Below are 19,392 nucleotides of genomic sequence, written 5' to 3'. Positions count from 1 at the left end.
TTAAGCTGGAAAAGAGTATGCTGACTTAACTACCTCCTCTATGGCAATCCTTATACAGCCTTTACCAGTCACCAATCCTAATAGAAAACACAGGCATTCATGCATGCACTACTACTGTACTTGTAACAATCCCATTAATTAAAAAATTCTGTTAAGGACATGATTCACATTGAAAGTGCTTGAAAATTCATCAATACCCTTAATTTCAGAGGTGGGAAACCTACTTTATGCAATGACTGTGTGAATCAAAAGGTGATCAAAGTGAACCCTATTGAGCTGAGAAGAAATACAGATGCAGTGGCTTCAATGTGTGCTTAGTGACAAACACATGTAATATTACTTTGAGGAGTAACAAAATATATATATGTAAAATGACATTTCAAGTTAAATCTGGGTTGCATAATTTTGATATCTGAAAGAAACTGGATATTTACTCACAATAAAAGGCTAATTGTAACTATAAGTAATAAACTGTTGTACATAAGGATATTTTTTCTTGTACACTGCATTCACAAAAGGATCTTCTCTGGTATCAGGAGTTCAAACATTTTAATAATCAATGTACCATATCATCTGACAATGAGAAAACAGAACCTCTAATCTAGTTCTCTGCAGAAATCCATATCTTTACCAGTCATTTCTTTAAAAAGAACTTCCATCTTTTTACCTCCTATCTTTAAAACTGCTCAATTGTTCATCTTTGTCCATTGAATGAATACTTAAGTATATTCCTTAAATATCACATAAAGAGAGACAGGTGAAGGGCTGCAAGTCCTATATTACAAATTTTATATAATAAACTTTTAACTTTCCCACTTCACTCTGTTCACTTTAATAATCTTTCTACTGGGCCAGCTTGGATTGTTAAGAAGAGAAACTATGAATATTAGCAGTAATTCATTATCACAGACTAGTTATTACTGTGATATACCATTTCCATTATGTAATAAATCAATTATCAATTCTAGAATAAAATCATTGTAATTTTGTGCACATGTGTGAGGATTTGATGCCATGAACATTCACTTTTATTACAACACACTGCTCAGTAAATAATTATGTAAGCATTAGTTGCACTGGTGCAATGATGGCTGATATCAATGCTCGTATGAGATGACAAAGTTATATTATATCAATATACCACATTCTTCTTATAATTGAAAGAAATTCCTATTAGATTGTTACCTTTGTACCATAACTGGTATCTTTTACAGTATATGGTGTAAAAATTAGCAAAATCAGCTAGGTAAAAATGCACTGTGTGTGTGTGTGTGTGTGTGTGTGTGTGTGTGTGTGTGTGTGTGTGTGTGTGTGTGTGAGCGAGAGATCAGACTGAAAAGGTAAAATGGTTATCTTATATAATTTTAGAGATTTGAGCTCTCAAAATGATGAAAATACACTTTAGTAACTTGACATCTTCAGCCTAGGATGAGCTGCAAGTTAAAGCAACACATCTGACCTAATACCAAAAACTCAACTTTGTGACACACCACAGAAAAAATATTTCCATCACATCAACTTTTGTTCTTATCTATTTTCCCTATGCATAATTATAAGGTAGACAGTGAATCTGCAAAGAGGAGAGAAAAAAAAAAAAAATTGTGGCATACTGAAGGAGTGAAGTATTGAGCTGAAAATATGTTATGTATCATCTACTGTTACTTGCATTTTCCCTAATCTTGTCAACTATTATTTTGCCATATTCTTTCAAGCATCCTAATTTATTAATGACTTCAAATGATCAAGCATACTTTAGGTGATTCATGTAAATTTACAGTCTTCTGTTGATCTTATATGAATATTTTGACCACCAGAAAACTTTAGTCTAAAAACAGAAGTGGGTCTAGAAAATGTGTGTGTGTGTGTGTGTGTGTGTGTGTGTGTGTGTGTGTGTGTGTGTGTGTGTGTGTGTGTGTGTGTGTGTAATGTGATATTTTGGTTTATGGAAACTACAATGGAGTAAAGTTCATGCAGCACTGATTAAAGATACTGAGATGGATGGCAGACGACAGACCAAGAAGATATGTCCAAAATATCAAAGCAGATGAAATGCAGTCTTACGCATGTGTGTGCACTTGCAAATATATACATACATACATGATAACACAGACACAATAGGCCCTTGAATAGCATGGGAATTTTGTGGATGCATGAAACTGTACTGTTTGAATTCTAGTGGTTTGATATATGTAGTATGAAAAAAAAAGATGAGCTGATGGATAGCTTAGCCTGAGTTTTGAGAGTGAATTTTTGGAAACACGCAGATACCAATACAAAATAAAATTCTGGCATTATAATTCAGGCCATAACAATTATATTTAATAACTTATAACTTGCTGCATCTTGGAAGAAGGACCACAACTGATATGCTAACTGGAATTCCTACTTTTACAATGTGATCTATGTTGTCAAAAGATTCTTGAAAAAAAATAAATAAATAAATAAAAAATAAATAATAATAAAAAAAAAAAAAAACTTGAAATTCCTGTAAGTTATAGGAAAATCTTACCACATATAATTTAATCTTGCATATTTGTATGATTATGCACTTTGCAAACAAGTTTTACCATTATTTGCATTTTTTTCTTTTTGTCATTGATGATTTTTGAGAATCTGCTGTGTATATATATATATATATATATATATATATATATATATATATATATATATATATATATATATATATATATATATATATATATATATAATTTCTTTTGGCACACACATCCACACAAACAAATGGATAGTGAGAATGAGATGTATTTATGAATACTTGTACAGTTCTCAAATATCATTAAGTTTTTAGCTTAAGGAAAATTATGTCTGCTTTTATTTGCAAACAAGTTGATCACTTATTTTTCAGTAGATGTAGATATAGATAACATAATGAAACTAAATGTGTCACATGAATTGAATCAGGACAGTGAAAAGGTAATTCAATTAAATTCCGGAAAAAAGAAGACCTAAAATGCGAGTTTTCTACTAAACTGTAAACAATTTATCTGACTGCCAACACTATAAGAACACAGCACTGCTATCAGTGTGAACAAAAGAAGATATCCAACACCAGTACCATTCCTATGGTGCTTTCAAAGGAATATAATTAATTCTGCAAACTCTGAACAGATGTTTTCTCTTTCTGAAAAATATTATTTCTCTTCAAATTTTTTTTTTTTTTTTCAAGATTCAAATCTCTTTTAGGTACAAATATGACTGTTGGCAATACTCATGTTGAATTTAGTGCATTTATTTATTTTCTTTTTTTTCTTTTTCCTGTTTGGTATGAATTCATCCCTACAGCCATCTCAATTTCCCACTTCCTTACTTGCCTATCCCCACATTATTTGTTCATAAACACTCCCATGGAGATGATAAGAGAGGTCACCTTCTCTCTCTATCTCTCTCAATGGTTAGTGTTCCAGCCTTAAGTTTGACTTTTAGCTCTTGCCTGCACCATACAATTCTGTATAGCTTTTAAAATAAAGTATCAACTAATAATTTCTGTTGCATTCACGATAGTTAGCTTACTTTTCATGCAATGTCACCTGTAAAATGTATATGTCACACATGAAACTGAAATTCATGAAATACAAAAGATGTAACCCATGATAACATAATAGTTTTGAAACTATTAGCTGCCAGTCTTATCAAAGGCTGTGGTGAAGAGATTCAGAAACCATTAAGTGTTTCCATGATCTAACTCCACCTAATCACAAATTTTAATGTAGTGTGATACACAACATAAATTTCTTGATAGATATGCAAGTAAATTTTTAATGGTATTTTTGAAACATGACAGTGAAGGTTGCGCATTTTCTCAATAATATCAAGCTGTATTTTAATCACAATGTTATTAGATATTAATAAAACAACATATGGTGCAAATAAAAGAAAATATGAAATACATTTTATCACCTCAACATTCTACCCAGATTAGCACTAATTCACTGAAAAGTAACATAGTTAGGGCATGCAAAATTAGAACTGAAATGGAAAGAGGCCAAGTAATTAAGAATTATTTCTTAATGGATAATCTATGAATTATTTAACCAACCGTCACCTTTTCAAACAGCTTCCTCTCCTGACTCACTACCAAGCTAAACATAAAACCAACTTTGTTAATCAGTATGATTACTTACCAACAATGATGATGAGGACAATGACACCGATGACACCCATGATGATCATCATCTGAAATGACATAGTGGTTTACAATCATGCATCAATCCACATAATTTATTAGTATGAACACCATATGGTTATTCAATAAAAAGACAATATAAAATTGTAGAGTAACAAGAAAATATTCACTTCAGTTGTGAGCAAAAGTATAGAAAAAATTTCTTTCTGGTACAGTAAGTTTTGACTGAAAAATTCAATATCTTAAAATACACTGAAAACTACTTAAATCATAAATTGAGAATTTATGGATCATCATATTTCTACCTTGATAGATGCAACTGTTTTTTTTCCTGAAGAGGGTGGGGAATAAAAATAATCAGCACTCAGCAGGAGGGATATTATGATGGATTTCTGTTATAGTATATCTGACCAAGATTTTTGGCACGTATATTCTTAGTGATGCCACCAAGCTCATAGCTATCCCTGAGAATAACCCACTTATCTTCTTTTAATCATGGAATATGCAAATAAAAAAAGAAATTGAGTCATGTTTGATCATGCTATTTTTAGAAGATTATTTACTTAATCAAGCAAAGCTGCAAAACTTGACAACTTAGTTACCATCTGACTTTGGATATTCACTCTTTTTGAAGTTTGTCTTTCACACTTTGTCCTGACGACATACCTGATGATACAAATAAATGACAGTGTTTTAAATATTATCTCTTTGGAATATCCAATTATTACTGCCTGGATGTTAATTCTCTCTCTCTCTCTCTCTCTCTCTCTCTCTCTCTCTCTCTCTCTCTCTCTCTCTCTCTCTCTCTCTCTCAAAAAAAAAAAAAAAAAAAAAAAAAAAAAAAAAAAAAAAAAACTTGCCTTTAGGTTCTTCCACCACATTTTCCTCTTTAGCTTGCCAGCCTGTTGTTCAAACTGTGAAGCTCCTTGTTGGAGGGCATCTGTAATGCATACCCAAGTTAGTACAAGTAACATACCATCATCCTAGTTATTGCTTTTCTTTCCCACAACTCTTTTTAACTCAGTTAAAATATGTAGCTTTAGATAAGTGTACTTTGTGTGACAATCAAAAAGCACAAAAAAGTTATATAAGCGTACTTTCTGTGTGACAATCAAAAAGCACAAAAAAGTTCTATCAAAATACTTGAGCAATTTAATAGAAATTCTTATTTTATGTGAACTATGAAACAGTCTGCAAACCATGCCTATCATATACAAAATGCAAACTAAAATCTTGTGTGTATAAAATTACATAAATTCTGCTCTACTCTGTAGCTATTAAAATGTGTGTGAGAGAGAGAGAGAGAGAGAGAGAGAGAGAGAGAGAGAGAGAGAGAGAGAGAGAGAGAGAGAGAGAGAGAGAGAGAGAGAGAGAGAGAGAGAGAGAGAAACAACAGTAGGCAAAAAGAAAGCAGTCATCAGTACAAAGTGATAGAAAATTGACAGCTTCCAATATTTATGAGAAAAGCAACGTAACATCTAAAATACAACATAAATAACATCAAGGTTCAAGGGTAACACAAAACCTGGGAAAAAAAGTATTATACAAGTACTAAAGATATAAGTAAGGTTACGGAGCATTCCACAAAGACATGCACAAGTGTTAAAAAAACAAACAAAAAAACATGCATGCAATTAACCATTTTGACTTTCTAGATATCAGGTTCCAGTACAATAGCAACATATAAAGTGTTCAGTATTACTGTACACTACTGGTGACAACTAATATTCCCTTTTATTGAAAATGTTAATCAAGTCTCCTATATAAATATGTGATTTATATAGTGACATAACATTACTCACATGTGCCCACACACACACACACACACACACAGACTGTTGCTAAAAATGAGTTTCTGAACTACATAAATCTTTATATGTTTTTTTTATTTTTTATGTAGGAGGAACACTGGCAAAAAAAAAAAAAAAAAAAAAAAAAAAAAAAAAAAAAAAAAAAAAAAAAAAAAAAAAAAAGCCCAGTGAGATGCCAGTCCCAGGAAAGGGTCCAAAGTGGTGGTCAAAATTTGAAGGATAAATGTCTTGAAACCTCCCTCTTGAAGGAATTCAAGTCATAGGAAAGTGGAAATACAGAAGCAGGCAGGGAGTTCCAGAGTTTACTAGAGAAAGGGATGAATGATTGAGAATACTGGTTAACTCTTGCATCAGAGAGGTGGATAGAATAGGGATGAGAGAAAGAAGAAAGTCTTGTGCAGTGAGGCTGTGGGAGGAGGGGAGGCATGCAGTTAGCAAGATCAAAAGAGCAGTTAGCATGAAAATAGCGGTAAAAGACAGCTAGAGATGCAACGTTGCGGCGATGAGAAAGAGGTTGAAGACAGTCAGTTAGAAGAGAGGAGTTGATGAGATGATAAGCTTTTGATTCCACCCTGACTAAAAGAGCGGTATGAGTGGGACCCCCCCCTGCCCCAACATGTGAAGCATACTCCATACATGGATGGATAAGGCCCCTGTACAGAGAGAGCAGCTTGGGGGGTGAGAAAAACTGGCAGAGACGTCTCAGAACGCCTCACTTCATAGCTGTTTTAGCTAGATATGAGATGTAAAGTTTCCAGTTCAGATTATAAGTAAAGGACAGACCGAGGATGTTCAGTGTAGAAGAGGGGGACAGTTAAGTGTCACTGAAGAAGGTATAGTTGTCTGGAAGGTTATGTCGAGTTGATAGATGGAGGAATTGAGTTTTTGAGCCATTGAGCAATACAAAGTTTGCTCTGTCCCAATCAGAAATTTTAGAAATATCAAAGGTCAGGTGTTCTGTGGCTTCCCTGCATGAAATGTTTACTTCCTGCAGGGTTGCATGTCTTTAAATGAACTACTGAGAGTTCAGGATATATTTCTATTATACGGTATAGAACATGTACAAGGTACATATCCTTAAATGAAAGGGGAAAAACACTCATGCACTGGAGGAAATATAAGAAAACACTGAGGTAACTAAAACATTTTTTGTCCTTTGTCCTATTTGTCCTCTGAGGGAAGATCTCGTAAGTCAAAGTCTATATGATAGAAAAAAGAAAAACAAGTGGGATTTAAACATACCCATATCTCAATGGATCATATGGAAATTAATACTGACATCTAAATGGACAACTGGGCTGGAATGCACAAATAAAGTTCTAGTTAGAGATGAATCAGTACAAAATAATGTCATTTGCATAATGCCCTACAATGCAGTTTCTGAACCAGAGGCTTTGGTTTAAGAATGGATTAAGAGTGTAATGAAAATAAGGAAAATAATCAAATTTAAAACTAAACTGAATAAAAGCAAATATGAAAACAGGACAACCTGAGTTTAGTTCTATGAGTAGGTATGCTATAAGTGGGAAGGCATTTACCCAAACACAGAAAACTTGATATTACACATCAGTCACCAGAAGAATTCAAGTGTAAACACAGTGAAAATATGGCAAGAATACTTCCAATACAGCATCCACAAATCTACTTTTTTTCCTACACTACAATACTTCTGTTAGGTAATGCATACTTTGCTATCATTTGCTACAAACCTTACCTAACATTCTTTGTCTCTCACATTTCTATTTCTGTCTTTGCCAACTTTAACATTAAGAAAAATTTCAGTCTCATCTCTTCATCTTGTCTTCTACAATTTTGTATGGTTCAGTCATGTAATCACTGTCCTATCTGCCATGCTCATAATGCCTGGCTCTTTATGTATCCTGCTCAAAAAGTGTGCTGTTTACATAAAATTCCTTTTAGGAATCTTATATCCTTGTTAATTCCTGATTTATGTAGAATTCTGAAAATCTATTAGCTGTTTTATTAGAAGATTTGAATATACTGCTCTACACAAGCAATTCATTTGGCATTTGTATATAAATCATGTACACATAATTTAGGCCACAGCATTTGCTCAAATCAAAATTTCTGCAAACTTTGGAAAGTAAAACACGCATGCATAAACACACAGACACACTTGAGTGAGAATAATTCAACACTCCATAAGTCCATGAAACAGTTAAAGATTTAACTTATGCAAGCTTCCATTACATGCATTTCATTCACAGCAAATACATATTAGTGACTGATATTTGGTATGATTATCTGTATACATAGAAATAAAACAACAGTTATAGAAGTGTGCATGCAAGTACATGACTGATGAAGGCTCAGCATATCTACCCAGTACAGAATCAAGCAGAAAGACTAAGTATTAAGGCTGGTTCTACTTGGTGTGGTTAAGTAATGGAGGTGTGTACCTGCACGGTCATCCAGTTCTGAAAGTTTCTGATCTCTTTCCAGGACCTTTTCCACGTTTGTCCGCATGATGTCCACAACCTAAAGTTCAAGAATTACCATGCAAAATAGTAGTATGAATGATTATACAATGGAGCAAGTTACAAAAAACCTACCACAGCTAATGCAGCTAAAAAAAAAAATTAGGAATGGCAATGATGTGTGAGTTTACATAAAGTGGTGTATGAATATAGAACGTAGAACCCACATCACATTTTTTTCTGCTTTATATGTAATTTTATTTTGATCAGTCTTTGATACGTAAAGTATGATACACAACAACGAAAATGATTCGTTCCAATGTAGTGCTCACTATGGCAAATGTGCGTTATGGCGACTGAAGAACATATGGGAAAAAATCTTTCAAAAAAAGAGCACATGATGCACTACTGCATTTGAGATAACAGTACCTTCCTGAGTTTCATGCCTAGTCCTAAATTCTTACCATCCAGAGTTTTGTGCATTATCACCCAGAGTTTTGCACTGCTTTGACAAGTATAGGTCACATTTACCTACTGTCGGCATCATGTGCATACATACAGTAAATCCCCACAAGTTGTAGCCGTCTCTCTCTCTCTCTCTCTCTCTGAAAGTAAGAACAATCCTATGGATTGCTAAATAGAATGAGACTGACTGAGAATGAAAATGGAATTATGTATACAAGAGTGAGAAAGGATGAAGCAAAAATGATATACAGGGAGAGAGACTGAGGTATCACTCCCTAGTCCCTTATCTCTGACAGATAACTGGTAGGGGAGATTACAGGGAGGATGGTTTGAAACAAGATGAAAGAAGGGAGAAAAAAAGGAAAAAAGGGAGGAAGGGACAGGTGGTGGATAGAAGAGCAGCGGCTCGCACAAGTGGCAAGTCAGTCTTAAGAGTTATAGTTTGTTATTCCAATTAAATTTCTATTAAAATTTCAGTGCTTGCATGAACGGCAAGTTTGTCTTGCCAGTCTTGGTTTGTTATTCCAATTAAATATTAATTAAAATTCCAGTGCTCCCATGAGTGTTGAGTTCGTTATGCTAGTTTTGGTTCATTATTCCGATTAAGTATCTATTAAAATTTCAGTGCATTATTGCAGTTGTACGTTATAACGACCAAGCATTGTCGAATACCCTACTGTATCTAGAAAAAAATTTAAAAGAAAAGCTTTCCCTACAGATCCTAGAAAATTTCTTGATCATTAATATTTGAATAAAAGTAATTAGATTAATTGAGAGGTAGATTTATCACTACATTACCATTACTGTAGCCCACCATACTCAGCCCAGGCTGACAGCTGGAGAGTTAAATATGCCAGCCTTTGAATTTGTCAAGGATGCTTTCTTATATTTTCATCAAAGCATGGTCAGATGTCCCTCTCAATGCTACCTAATAATCAAGATTATTTTGTGACGACAAATCAAATCAAGTGGCAAAAGTCAGCTTGGCTGGGTTTTCAATTGCAGTAGTTGCCATTCTCCATAACATCCCTATCTCAGGCTTCACAGACTCAACAGAAGATATCCCAAGAATTGTGAATAGACACCCCTCAAATCAACGACAATGAAACACCGCAGAAAAGTGAAGAGATTGAACAAAGGAACCAAAGCCAACTCCAATCATGACTTGTTTTACAACAGCTGCAGAAAATTCCATGAGGAAATACACTGGAAAAATTACATTGAGAAGGCATAACCTCTCCAATGCACCTGATGAAACCAGACCAGCAGTGTACTTACTGGATGGATAAAAGAGATGACTGAGGAGGAACAAACCATAAATCACAAACATTCCATCCTAATAAAGGTCGCACAAATGAACTACAGAGTGGAGGTCATTTACAGTAAGAAAATCCTTAGTTGCCAACATTTTTGCATAACTCACTCCTAGGTGATTCTTGTCCAATGTTATACTGTGTTGGGGACACACTATTTCAATGTTTAGTGATTATGCATCTTATAAGGGATGTTTGTGTCTTTTTATACAATATAAATATTTGGCATGGGTCCTCTAATCTGTTTTTCTTAACACTGAACATACATAACTTGTCACTTAATTGCCTGACTTTACAAGTGAAAACAGTATCTGATAGTTTCTATTAGAATAAGGCAAGCTTTACTCCCAAGAGACCCACATGGCAAGCAGGAGGACACCACACCCTGGAAATTAACAAATTCCTAGACTAGTGCTGGGCTCTGTTATGAAAAATATCCAGATCTGATCTGGATCTGCCATAAATAATATACTTAATAATCTATGAGCTACAATGGTGCAGCAGCAAAATATGCAGTACACAGGAGATCCAATCATTCAGCATCCATGTGATACCACAGGTTCCAGTCAACTGATTTTTCAACTGTTTGAGTTTTGATATAATCATATCATGTTTACTTCTCTCATGTGTTTGTTTAGTAGTTTTCACCACCATCTGCCAAAATAACAGCTAATTTAGGTCACTTATCAGAGTGGACAAAAAGTAATGTGGTGTGGCACATTGGTATTTTTCTAATGATGCAATCATCATCTCAATCCAGTCAACATTTTCTGGTAATGAGTATATGGCCACCACAATACATGAGTGTTATGATCTCCCTCCCACCTCCTCTTCATGCTTTCCCTAGTCTCATCCCAGTGGTCTCTTTAATGTCTGTTTTCCTTTTCTTGACATGTCAGCTCAATACATCTTTATTTACTTAGAAAAAATCATTAAAACTTACACATAATATAATCAACAGTTTGGCAAATGCCATAAAGTCACTTCATTTGATTTCATCATTCATTAATCTAGTCAGGGCCCAGCACTATCCTAGACCTTTCAATTTTCTAAACCCAGTGATCACCAAACAAAAAATGTGTTGTGATGGAAGATTAGTAAGGAGCCAGTATGCTAGAGACCAATGCCACTTACAGGCCAGGATAAGACATGCGATGCACAACTGTTAGATAAGCAGATGACCCACCACACTAAACCCTCACCTGCACGGTCATCTAGTTCTGAGAGTTTTTGATCACGTTCCAAAACTCTCTCCACGTTGACTCGCATTATTCCAACAACCTGTTTAGTCAAATAAAATGCATGCAGAGCAAAGTAATTTATAATATACCTGATGAAAAACTCAAACTAATTTTCCAGTGTTAGGTCTTATCAGCCAATTATATATTATCCTGGTAAGTGTTCCAATATGTACATGGAATTCTTTAGTTCAACTCCATAACACCTGGAATTTCCTGCCTCCTGACATAATGAAATGGAACACCACATGAAATATGCTGGATATGGCTTAAAAAAATTTCTGGAAGATGATTGAGATATGGCACCACATGAACAAATATGGCAGCAGCTGGGGTTTTGTGATAACACTACTTTTCCTTCTTAGAAAATATTGCAAAGCAAATGAATTTGCTAACTTTACACTATAGGCTCAGTACTTTACTAAAGCCATGCCGTGTCTCGTCCAACTACCTTTACTAGTAAAAAGATTAGTCTGATATATGAAATTGACAGTGGTTGCACAATACCCATGACAATACAATTCCATTTTTTTAATTCCCCTAAACCACCTTTCACTCTTGAAATTTACACCATACAATCTTTATCATGGCTTTATCAAAACTTAAAAAATGTCAATTTCCATAACTTGTCATTCAGTGGTCTTTGTCAAAAGTATATAAAAATTTTAATTATTCTCTGAATATGTTAAAACCACCTATGGAAAATTAGAATGATGTTTTCAAGATCTGTAAACAAATGTGATTACGTGAATGAAAACTTAAAAGATTAATAAATGGTTACAAAAATGGTAATTCATAGCTGTGACACTGATGACCACACTTACATCTTTACTATCATCACTCAAAATCAACAACTACACATATAGGGCTGTGAATTCTAAGTGCGGGTATAATATGAAAGAACTTGTAAAATGTTGCAAGCTGCTCAGTAATGTGCCATTTTCTACAATGCATGTATTTGTTTCGACTGGTGCTAGGTTAAAGAATTCCAAGTGTAAAGAATTTTATCCTTATATATATATATATATATATATATATATATATATATATATATATATATATATATATATATATATATATATATATATATATATATATATATATATATATATATATATATATATATATATATATATATATATATATATATATATATATATATATATATATATATATATATATATATATATATATATATATATATATATTCTATCTCAACTACAACAGCTTAAAATTTTCTGGTCCAAGTTGGGGTTCAGAGACTTTTTACTGGTTTGTATCTTGTACTAACTTACCATTCTATTAAAGTCATAAATACTATAATATCTACTTAAAAATACAAAAACATTAATCAAGGATGTTATAACATTCATCTAACACCACAAGTATCCTCACACATCTTGCCACAATTTAAAAAGTAAACATACTTATGAGTACACCAAAATGCCTGTCTTGTAAAAATCTACCCACGTTGCTTAATATATGACTTCATACCTCATCAACTTGCGCTTGCGTTTGCTGCATTCGTTTCTGTGCAGCCACCTGCTGTGGCCCACGGGGACCACCAACGATTTCACCATTTTCTCCTGTGGGTGCATCACCCCCAGGGGCAGCCCCTCCTGCTGCAGACGCACCTCCTTCAGTTGACCTGTAACCATAAATGCCATTTTTAACTTAAAATCATGAACATGGGGAAAACATAGGAGAATGTGATGATACAAGAGGATATAAAAAGGAAAATGGAGTGTTAGAGTATTTAAAAAAAAATGAGGATGTGAGTGGAAAACTAAAATGTTCAAGGAAAAGTTGTAGAAATAAAGGAGTGGAAGATTTAGCCAACATTATCCCTGAACGATTTCATAAGAAGTGTTGAGTAGATTGATTACATGTAACATTGTTCTATATATTGAGTAGTAGCTTTGGTAGATCAGAGCTGATATAATAATGCATCACTATTAAATACACGAGTTAAGGGCTGTTTTTGTTGCAGTTGCAGACAAATTAAGATGATCACAGTGACATGTATGCAACTAGAGCAAGCAGTAACTTTTATCAGTCAGCATGCATTATGCCATGGATATTATCATTATTGGGATTTGTGTCACACTCATTTTTTGTGACATGTCCACCTGCTCACTTGCTTTTTCAAAATAGACCTCAAACTGAGCTATTTCTGTGAAATTCTGTAATAAACTTGGACATTTTGATAATATAAATCCCTGATATGATGCAGTAGACCTATAGCAATAAAGCAATGAGTAAGGTGAGGTATTCTGAATGCTACTTGCACTTCCTAGAGAGATGAAACCTCAATGAAAGTTAAGAAGAGCTTAAGAAGGTCCTCTATGACCACAAACCCTGAAATTATCAAACAATTTCTTCATCAGAATTATATGGAATTATATGGAATCAAAATATTTTGCCCCACAGCCACAATAAACTTGTGATTTTTTCCAAGTGTATGAAACAGTATAAAAATTTTCTTTATGGATAACATTATGGGTAACAATTATCAACTGGTAACTGCTTGAGGGTGATAGTGTGAACTGTACAGCTTTGGGAAATCCCATTAAAAACCAGTGACCTATAAATCACAACAGCTGATTATAAAGACAGCTGACCTTCAATGTCACATTCCTCATCCAAGATTTTTTTTTTGCCTAATAAGGGACAGTTCAGATGTGTTCACTGATGCTGAATTCAGAGATATTGACAGAACTACCCAGACTTTTATGTGACAAATGGTCAAGACAACCTCATATTCCCTTCTCTGTAATTTCTATAAAATGAAACAAGAATATTTTGTTCAGTAAAAATTTCCAGCTGACATTTCAAGACATGGCCATCAGCAAATGCTCCTCATGATCTGTCAGCACCCACTTGTGGAATGTGTGGTTATAACAAGATAAAAATCCAGATAAACATTGATAGGACTGTGGCATGTGACATCATAGGACTAAAATGCACAGGATTTATAACTATGGTACTTCATAGATGGAGTCCTTTGATTGCCTGCAACTCCTATAAGATATTTTTTTTTAAGATCTTGCCGCAGTAATGTGAATTCAATAATGCAATTTAACTACAAATATGGTAAAAACAGTTAGAAACTAATTCAATGTTCTTCCTGGTATAAGTTTCAACCTTGTACTTGGCCATACGATTCTCTGAATAGGATTACTGCTTCTCAGTAGTAAGCACTTGGAAAATACAATAACTGCAAGTTTTGTTATGTATTGGTGTCATTTATAATACATAATTAATACTTTTATCTGCAAAGTTAGCACAGCACTCCCTCCAGACAGGGTTTGAGATTGGCAGACACTACTATCAGTTTTGTACAAGTAATAGGAGTGTTATGGTAGTACCTAGTACAGTGGAACCTCAGTTTTTTAACTTAATCTGTTCCTGAATGATGTTCAAAATCCAAAATATTCAGAAACTGAAGCTATTTTCCCCATAGGAATCAATGTAAAATAGATTAATCTGTTCTCAGACACCTGTCCACCATGTCTTAGTGGGTAATGACTGACGCTCCCACTGCTAAGATGGCCACTCCACATCTCCAGCTTAAAAATTATTTATCTAGAAAGGATGTATTGAATAAATTTAGTGACACAGAACTCATCAGAAGATATTGTTTAGACTGTGCAGGTACTCTCTTTGTCACTGATCAATGAGGGAAGCCTTACAGAGTGACACAGAGAATCAACCCACTCACTGCCAAAAAGGTGATCATAACACTTAGACATCTTGCTGCTGGGAAAAGCTAATGGGAAAATGCAGTTGTGCAGTAGTGATGGCATTGTGGGTCATAGAGAGAGCCACAGGAGGCCGAACTTTGTCTGTTTTACATTGAGGCTCTTCAATGAGATCACATTTAACTTATTTCAAAGACTGAATTACTGTCATATCCTCTATCTCTCCTCCAAATGTACAAAAACAAAGGAAATATTTATAAAAACTATAAATTAATAATAAATAGCAGTTTTTGCCATGTATTTTAGTATTTGAAATCAAGTAACTGTTAAAAAAACTGAATTATGATAAGGCAACCGAAGCACTTACAAGTTAAAAATTTTGTTAAAAAACGGAGTTGTTCAGAAAGGGAGGTGTTCGGTAACCAAGGTTCCACTGTATATCAAAATAAACTAGATTACAGTGTAAAAAATAAATAAATAAAAATAATAATAAATAAGTGATGAATGATAAATACAAATGAATAAAATAAAATAAAAAAATAAAGATAAACAAAATCAATAATAATCATATATTAGTAAAATAATAACCATAATAATAATGACAACAACAACAACAACAACATCAACAACAACAACAACAACAACAATAATGATAATGATAACAGTAATAACTAAAACAATCAATAATCTTAAAAAAAAGAAAAAAAAAAAAAAAAAAAAAAAAAAAAATGTTGACTTCCAAACTTATTTCAAGCAAAAATGCTTTGTTTCTACAACCCCAACCAAATACCCTAATTTCCTGAGGGTTCTTCCACGACCACTGAAAAAGCAAGGTAGGCATAAAGTGGGAATCAGTCCTGTATGTACTGAATTTTTATGATGAAAATGATGGGTAAAAATCAATATTCATTACCCAAATTGCTAAGTAGTACCATACCAGACTTACAGAATCACAATTTTAGTCTAAGATTGAGTTCTAAGATTTGGGAAGATCTAAGGGAGAGAGACGTATTCTGGCAGCACAGTGGGGAAAACTTCATGAGAATGAGCTGGAGCTGTGACACTTTGCCTTCCTCTTGAGATCTTATCAGTTATTTAACTTAGTCAGGAAGTAGACTAGAGAATGATGAGCAAACTTGGACAAACACAGTGTCTGTCTCAAAGGATTAGGGCCTTCATGGTGCAGTGGCTAGCCCACTAGCTAGGAATCTGTGGCCTCCTATATTTGAATCTAGCCTGGGGCAGTCGGAGCACAGCTCACCCAGCTGTTTCTCCTTCTTTTAGGTTAGTCGATAAATGTGTGGACATCACAGTGGCCTTGTCCTGTGGTAAGTGATGTCATTTACCACAGTCTCAAAGCCCAGTGGGAAAGATAACTATCAAGCATACTATGCTTGAAACCTAAAGCATCTACAATAACTTATGCAGGCATGAGCAATGGAGAGCAAGAATCATCAGGAAAGCCTTAGTACAGTGTTATCAACTGATGATAACATGAATACTTATAAAGATAGCAGAGGTAATTTTTGTGCAACATGCCTCAAAACTCAAGACAAGGTTTGCTTCAAACTCAAAATAAAAAGTTAAGCCCCACAGCACTTGTCAAGCTGGAGTTCAGTGTGAAGATAGAGGTAAACTTGATCCCACTGAAATCTTACCGCTCAAGCTGGTGCTCAAAGACATGCATCCCTGCTCTCATTTCACCTTAGTCAAATAGCACATCTCAGACAAGGGGAGACAACTTGAGAATTTGTGACCCTTTCACCATTTTGAGTTTTGAATAAGCATATGGTTCTCTCAGACAATTCCTTTCTTATTATATAAGAATTTTTTCAGACAACATAAGGTGTAGCATAAATTTACTTGTTGGATGAAACTGCAAATTGTTTTAAACAGGTTTTTAAGGTGGGAGAAAAAATAATAAAACAAGTATACTTTAAATGATCACAATATTAACTGATGTGTATTTAAATATAAGAGCAAGAAAATTTTCTTTAGCCTTCAAGATACCAAGCTGTAAAGGACTGGTCCATATGATCTATAAAATCAAGGTGTGTACTCTACTCTTGTTTCACCAATACAAGAAATAAAAGTAAACTGAGAAAAGCTCCAGAAAGTAGATGCACATGATTAGTGTGTTAGGAACTACTCACTCTGACATTATGGAAGACTGTAGTCGTACAGGCCAAGGAGCTGGAGTATGTAGTGATACCTCAAGTTAGGTTACTGAAGGGTGATGCCGATACAATTCAGTCCTTATACCATAACAGACTGGGGTACCTATTATTACAGAATTATGCCCATCTCACTCTAACAGACGATTATATCTTTGTTATGTAACACTGTACACTTCACTGTCATATATATCATTACCATCACTATTTTTTTTAACACAATGAATTAGAGGTGCATTTGACAGATGGGCTGAAACAGATGAAGTACTGAGAAAACTACGACGGTAATGAAATCTACATCAGAGAAGTGTATGATTTAAATACCCAGAAAAAAAAATCATCTGCATTTGTGAGACGGACGTGATTCTGTATCAATATTTCCAGGGATTGATAAAAAAAAAAATCTACTCTACTATAGTAGTATCTGTGACAGTTTGGGTGGTGAGGACACTGGCGATGCTGTAAGAGGGCGTGAACACGAACACCCGTGACTTCCAAGTACAAGTCACAGTGGTAACAATATAAATATGTACAAAATATCAACAAGGATAATGCTTGTAGCCTTCTTGTCACACGCCCTGGCCCTCCCTCACCACATTTGCCACAATTACCCGCACCACCACCACCACACCAAGGTCCAGGCCACACCCCTAGCTCCTCACATGTCTGGCTGCCGGAGGAGAGGCTGTTGGTGAGGTGAAGTGCGGCAGATTTTGACAGTTGTTTGGAGCCTCGGGTGAGGGCGATCGATGGCTCACACACCACTCCTCATATTGCTGCCTTCCCTCACTTACAGTCCTCTCCTGTCCCAATACCTTACGCCACACCATTCACCGACCATTCATTGACATCAAGAATTAAAGGGATGTGGATATTTACTTACATTTCCCGTAGAAGTGAGCTCTAAATTAAATATCTAAACAAAAATGGAGGCCTTTGGTGACGTCTGCGCACTGCCGCGCTCTCGCCCTTCTGCGCCCACTCATTGGTCCTCGCTCTTCTTGTCAATAACTTATAGACTTTACTCAAACTATGCCCTATATCGTGTACTTGTACCATTTACACGTATTAGATAATATATGTATTTGTATGATAGGCCAATCAGCTGACCCACGTCATGCATTCAGTAAATAGTACCTGGAAATCTATATCTACAGTTACCATCATCTGATTTTTATTTGCAGAAAAGAATATATGAATAAATGTAAAAATATATAATTTCAAAATATTCAGTTATAAAAATATCAATTAAGTACTATGAGTAATGGAATAGGGTACATATTTTTATATGGCTGCTCTTATATGCGTAATTTGTATTAAAGCATTTAAACACAATTATAGGCATAGAAAAATATCAAATAATATTTTTTACATATGATAATTTGTTTTTTTTGATGGATAAAAGATAATAATATAAATTCAGATGACGAAACAATGGTGTGGATCTGGTGATGTTCGAGAGGCAGCAGACGGTGACCGGTCTTTCCCTCAGGAACGCGGAGCAGCCATGACGGCGGTAAGTGACTCCTCCACATTTGTTTTGTTTTATTTAGGAAATTAGCTTAAATTCAAAGTTATATTATAAGCACATAGGTATTAGATGATCAATTGTACCGTGAGTGCGTGTGGTGCATTTAGTAGTCATGTTATTGATTAGTTAAGATCCACGTGGTTGCAATGTGGTGCTAGGGACGAGTGTTATTATTACTTATTGTTACGCTTGCTGTGGTTATTACCCGCTACTATCGCTGCGCACATTGTTACTTGTAGTTTTGTTTGATTAAGTTTACTATGAGACATGACGATGGTCCATACTTGATCTCAAACATGGTATAGTTACTATAAGATGGGATATGGGTAGGGTATGGGTTAGTTACTCCAGGTTCCATTAGGTTAGGTCAGAATATTAAGTTAGTGTAAGTCTTTTTGTTTATTTATGTGTAGTCTAGTAAATAAGCTTGTTACAGGGAGTGGTGATAGACATTTTGTAGTGATGGGGTATTGAGGTGTGGGCTACATTGGGTCACGGCATGTTAGGGCAGACAGAGTTAAGTTCGTGGATGAGAATTATGCGATGTTATTAAGTTAGAGCCTACTGGTGGTTGGCTGGT

The 19,392-nt window shown here is 34.7% G+C and overlaps 2 protein-coding genes across 15 annotated transcripts in view; one reads left to right on the top strand and one right to left on the bottom strand.

Annotated features, from left to right (window-relative positions):
* The window catches only part of LOC135101992 (neuronal synaptobrevin-like), a 31,055-nt gene extending 12,730 nt beyond the window's left edge, over window positions 1–18,325 (bottom strand). For 6 of the 14 annotated variants that reach the window (XR_010269489.1, XM_064006573.1, XM_064006569.1 and 3 more), the window contains exons 1-5: window positions 17,261–17,387; window positions 12,901–13,054; window positions 8,373–8,451; window positions 5,002–5,081; window positions 4,140–4,191 (exon numbers count right to left, since the gene is read on the bottom strand). Coding sequence is in view for 12 of the 14 variants with exons in the window: in XM_064006573.1 (XP_063862643.1) it covers window positions 4,140–4,191; window positions 5,002–5,081; window positions 8,373–8,451; window positions 12,901–13,054; window positions 17,261–17,268 (373 nt within the window). In the remaining 2 variants the exon portion in view is untranslated. Of the gene's footprint in view, window positions 1–4,139; window positions 4,192–5,001; window positions 5,082–8,372; window positions 8,452–11,370; window positions 11,450–12,900; window positions 13,055–17,260; window positions 17,388–17,943; window positions 18,100–18,164 lie in introns of those variants that run through there. The other 8 variants (XR_010269490.1, XM_064006567.1, XM_064006565.1 and 5 more) reach the window with 6 other exon arrangements.
* Window positions 1–19,392, top strand: part of LOC135101991 (large ribosomal subunit protein eL22-like) — a 51,426-nt gene that overhangs the window by 24,992 nt on the left and 7,042 nt on the right. Inside the window, exon 3 of the mRNA XM_064006559.1 lies at window positions 18,705–18,797. Coding sequence (XP_063862629.1) covers window positions 18,705–18,797 — 93 coding nt within the window. The remainder of the gene's footprint in view (window positions 1–18,704; window positions 18,798–19,392) is intronic.

The sequence above is a fragment of the Scylla paramamosain genome, chromosome 7 (genome assembly GCF_035594125.1).
Source record: "Scylla paramamosain isolate STU-SP2022 chromosome 7, ASM3559412v1, whole genome shotgun sequence".
In the NCBI taxonomy this organism is placed as follows: Eukaryota; Metazoa; Arthropoda; class Malacostraca; order Decapoda; family Portunidae; genus Scylla; species Scylla paramamosain.
This window is presented reverse-complemented; position numbering and strand designations above follow the sequence as displayed.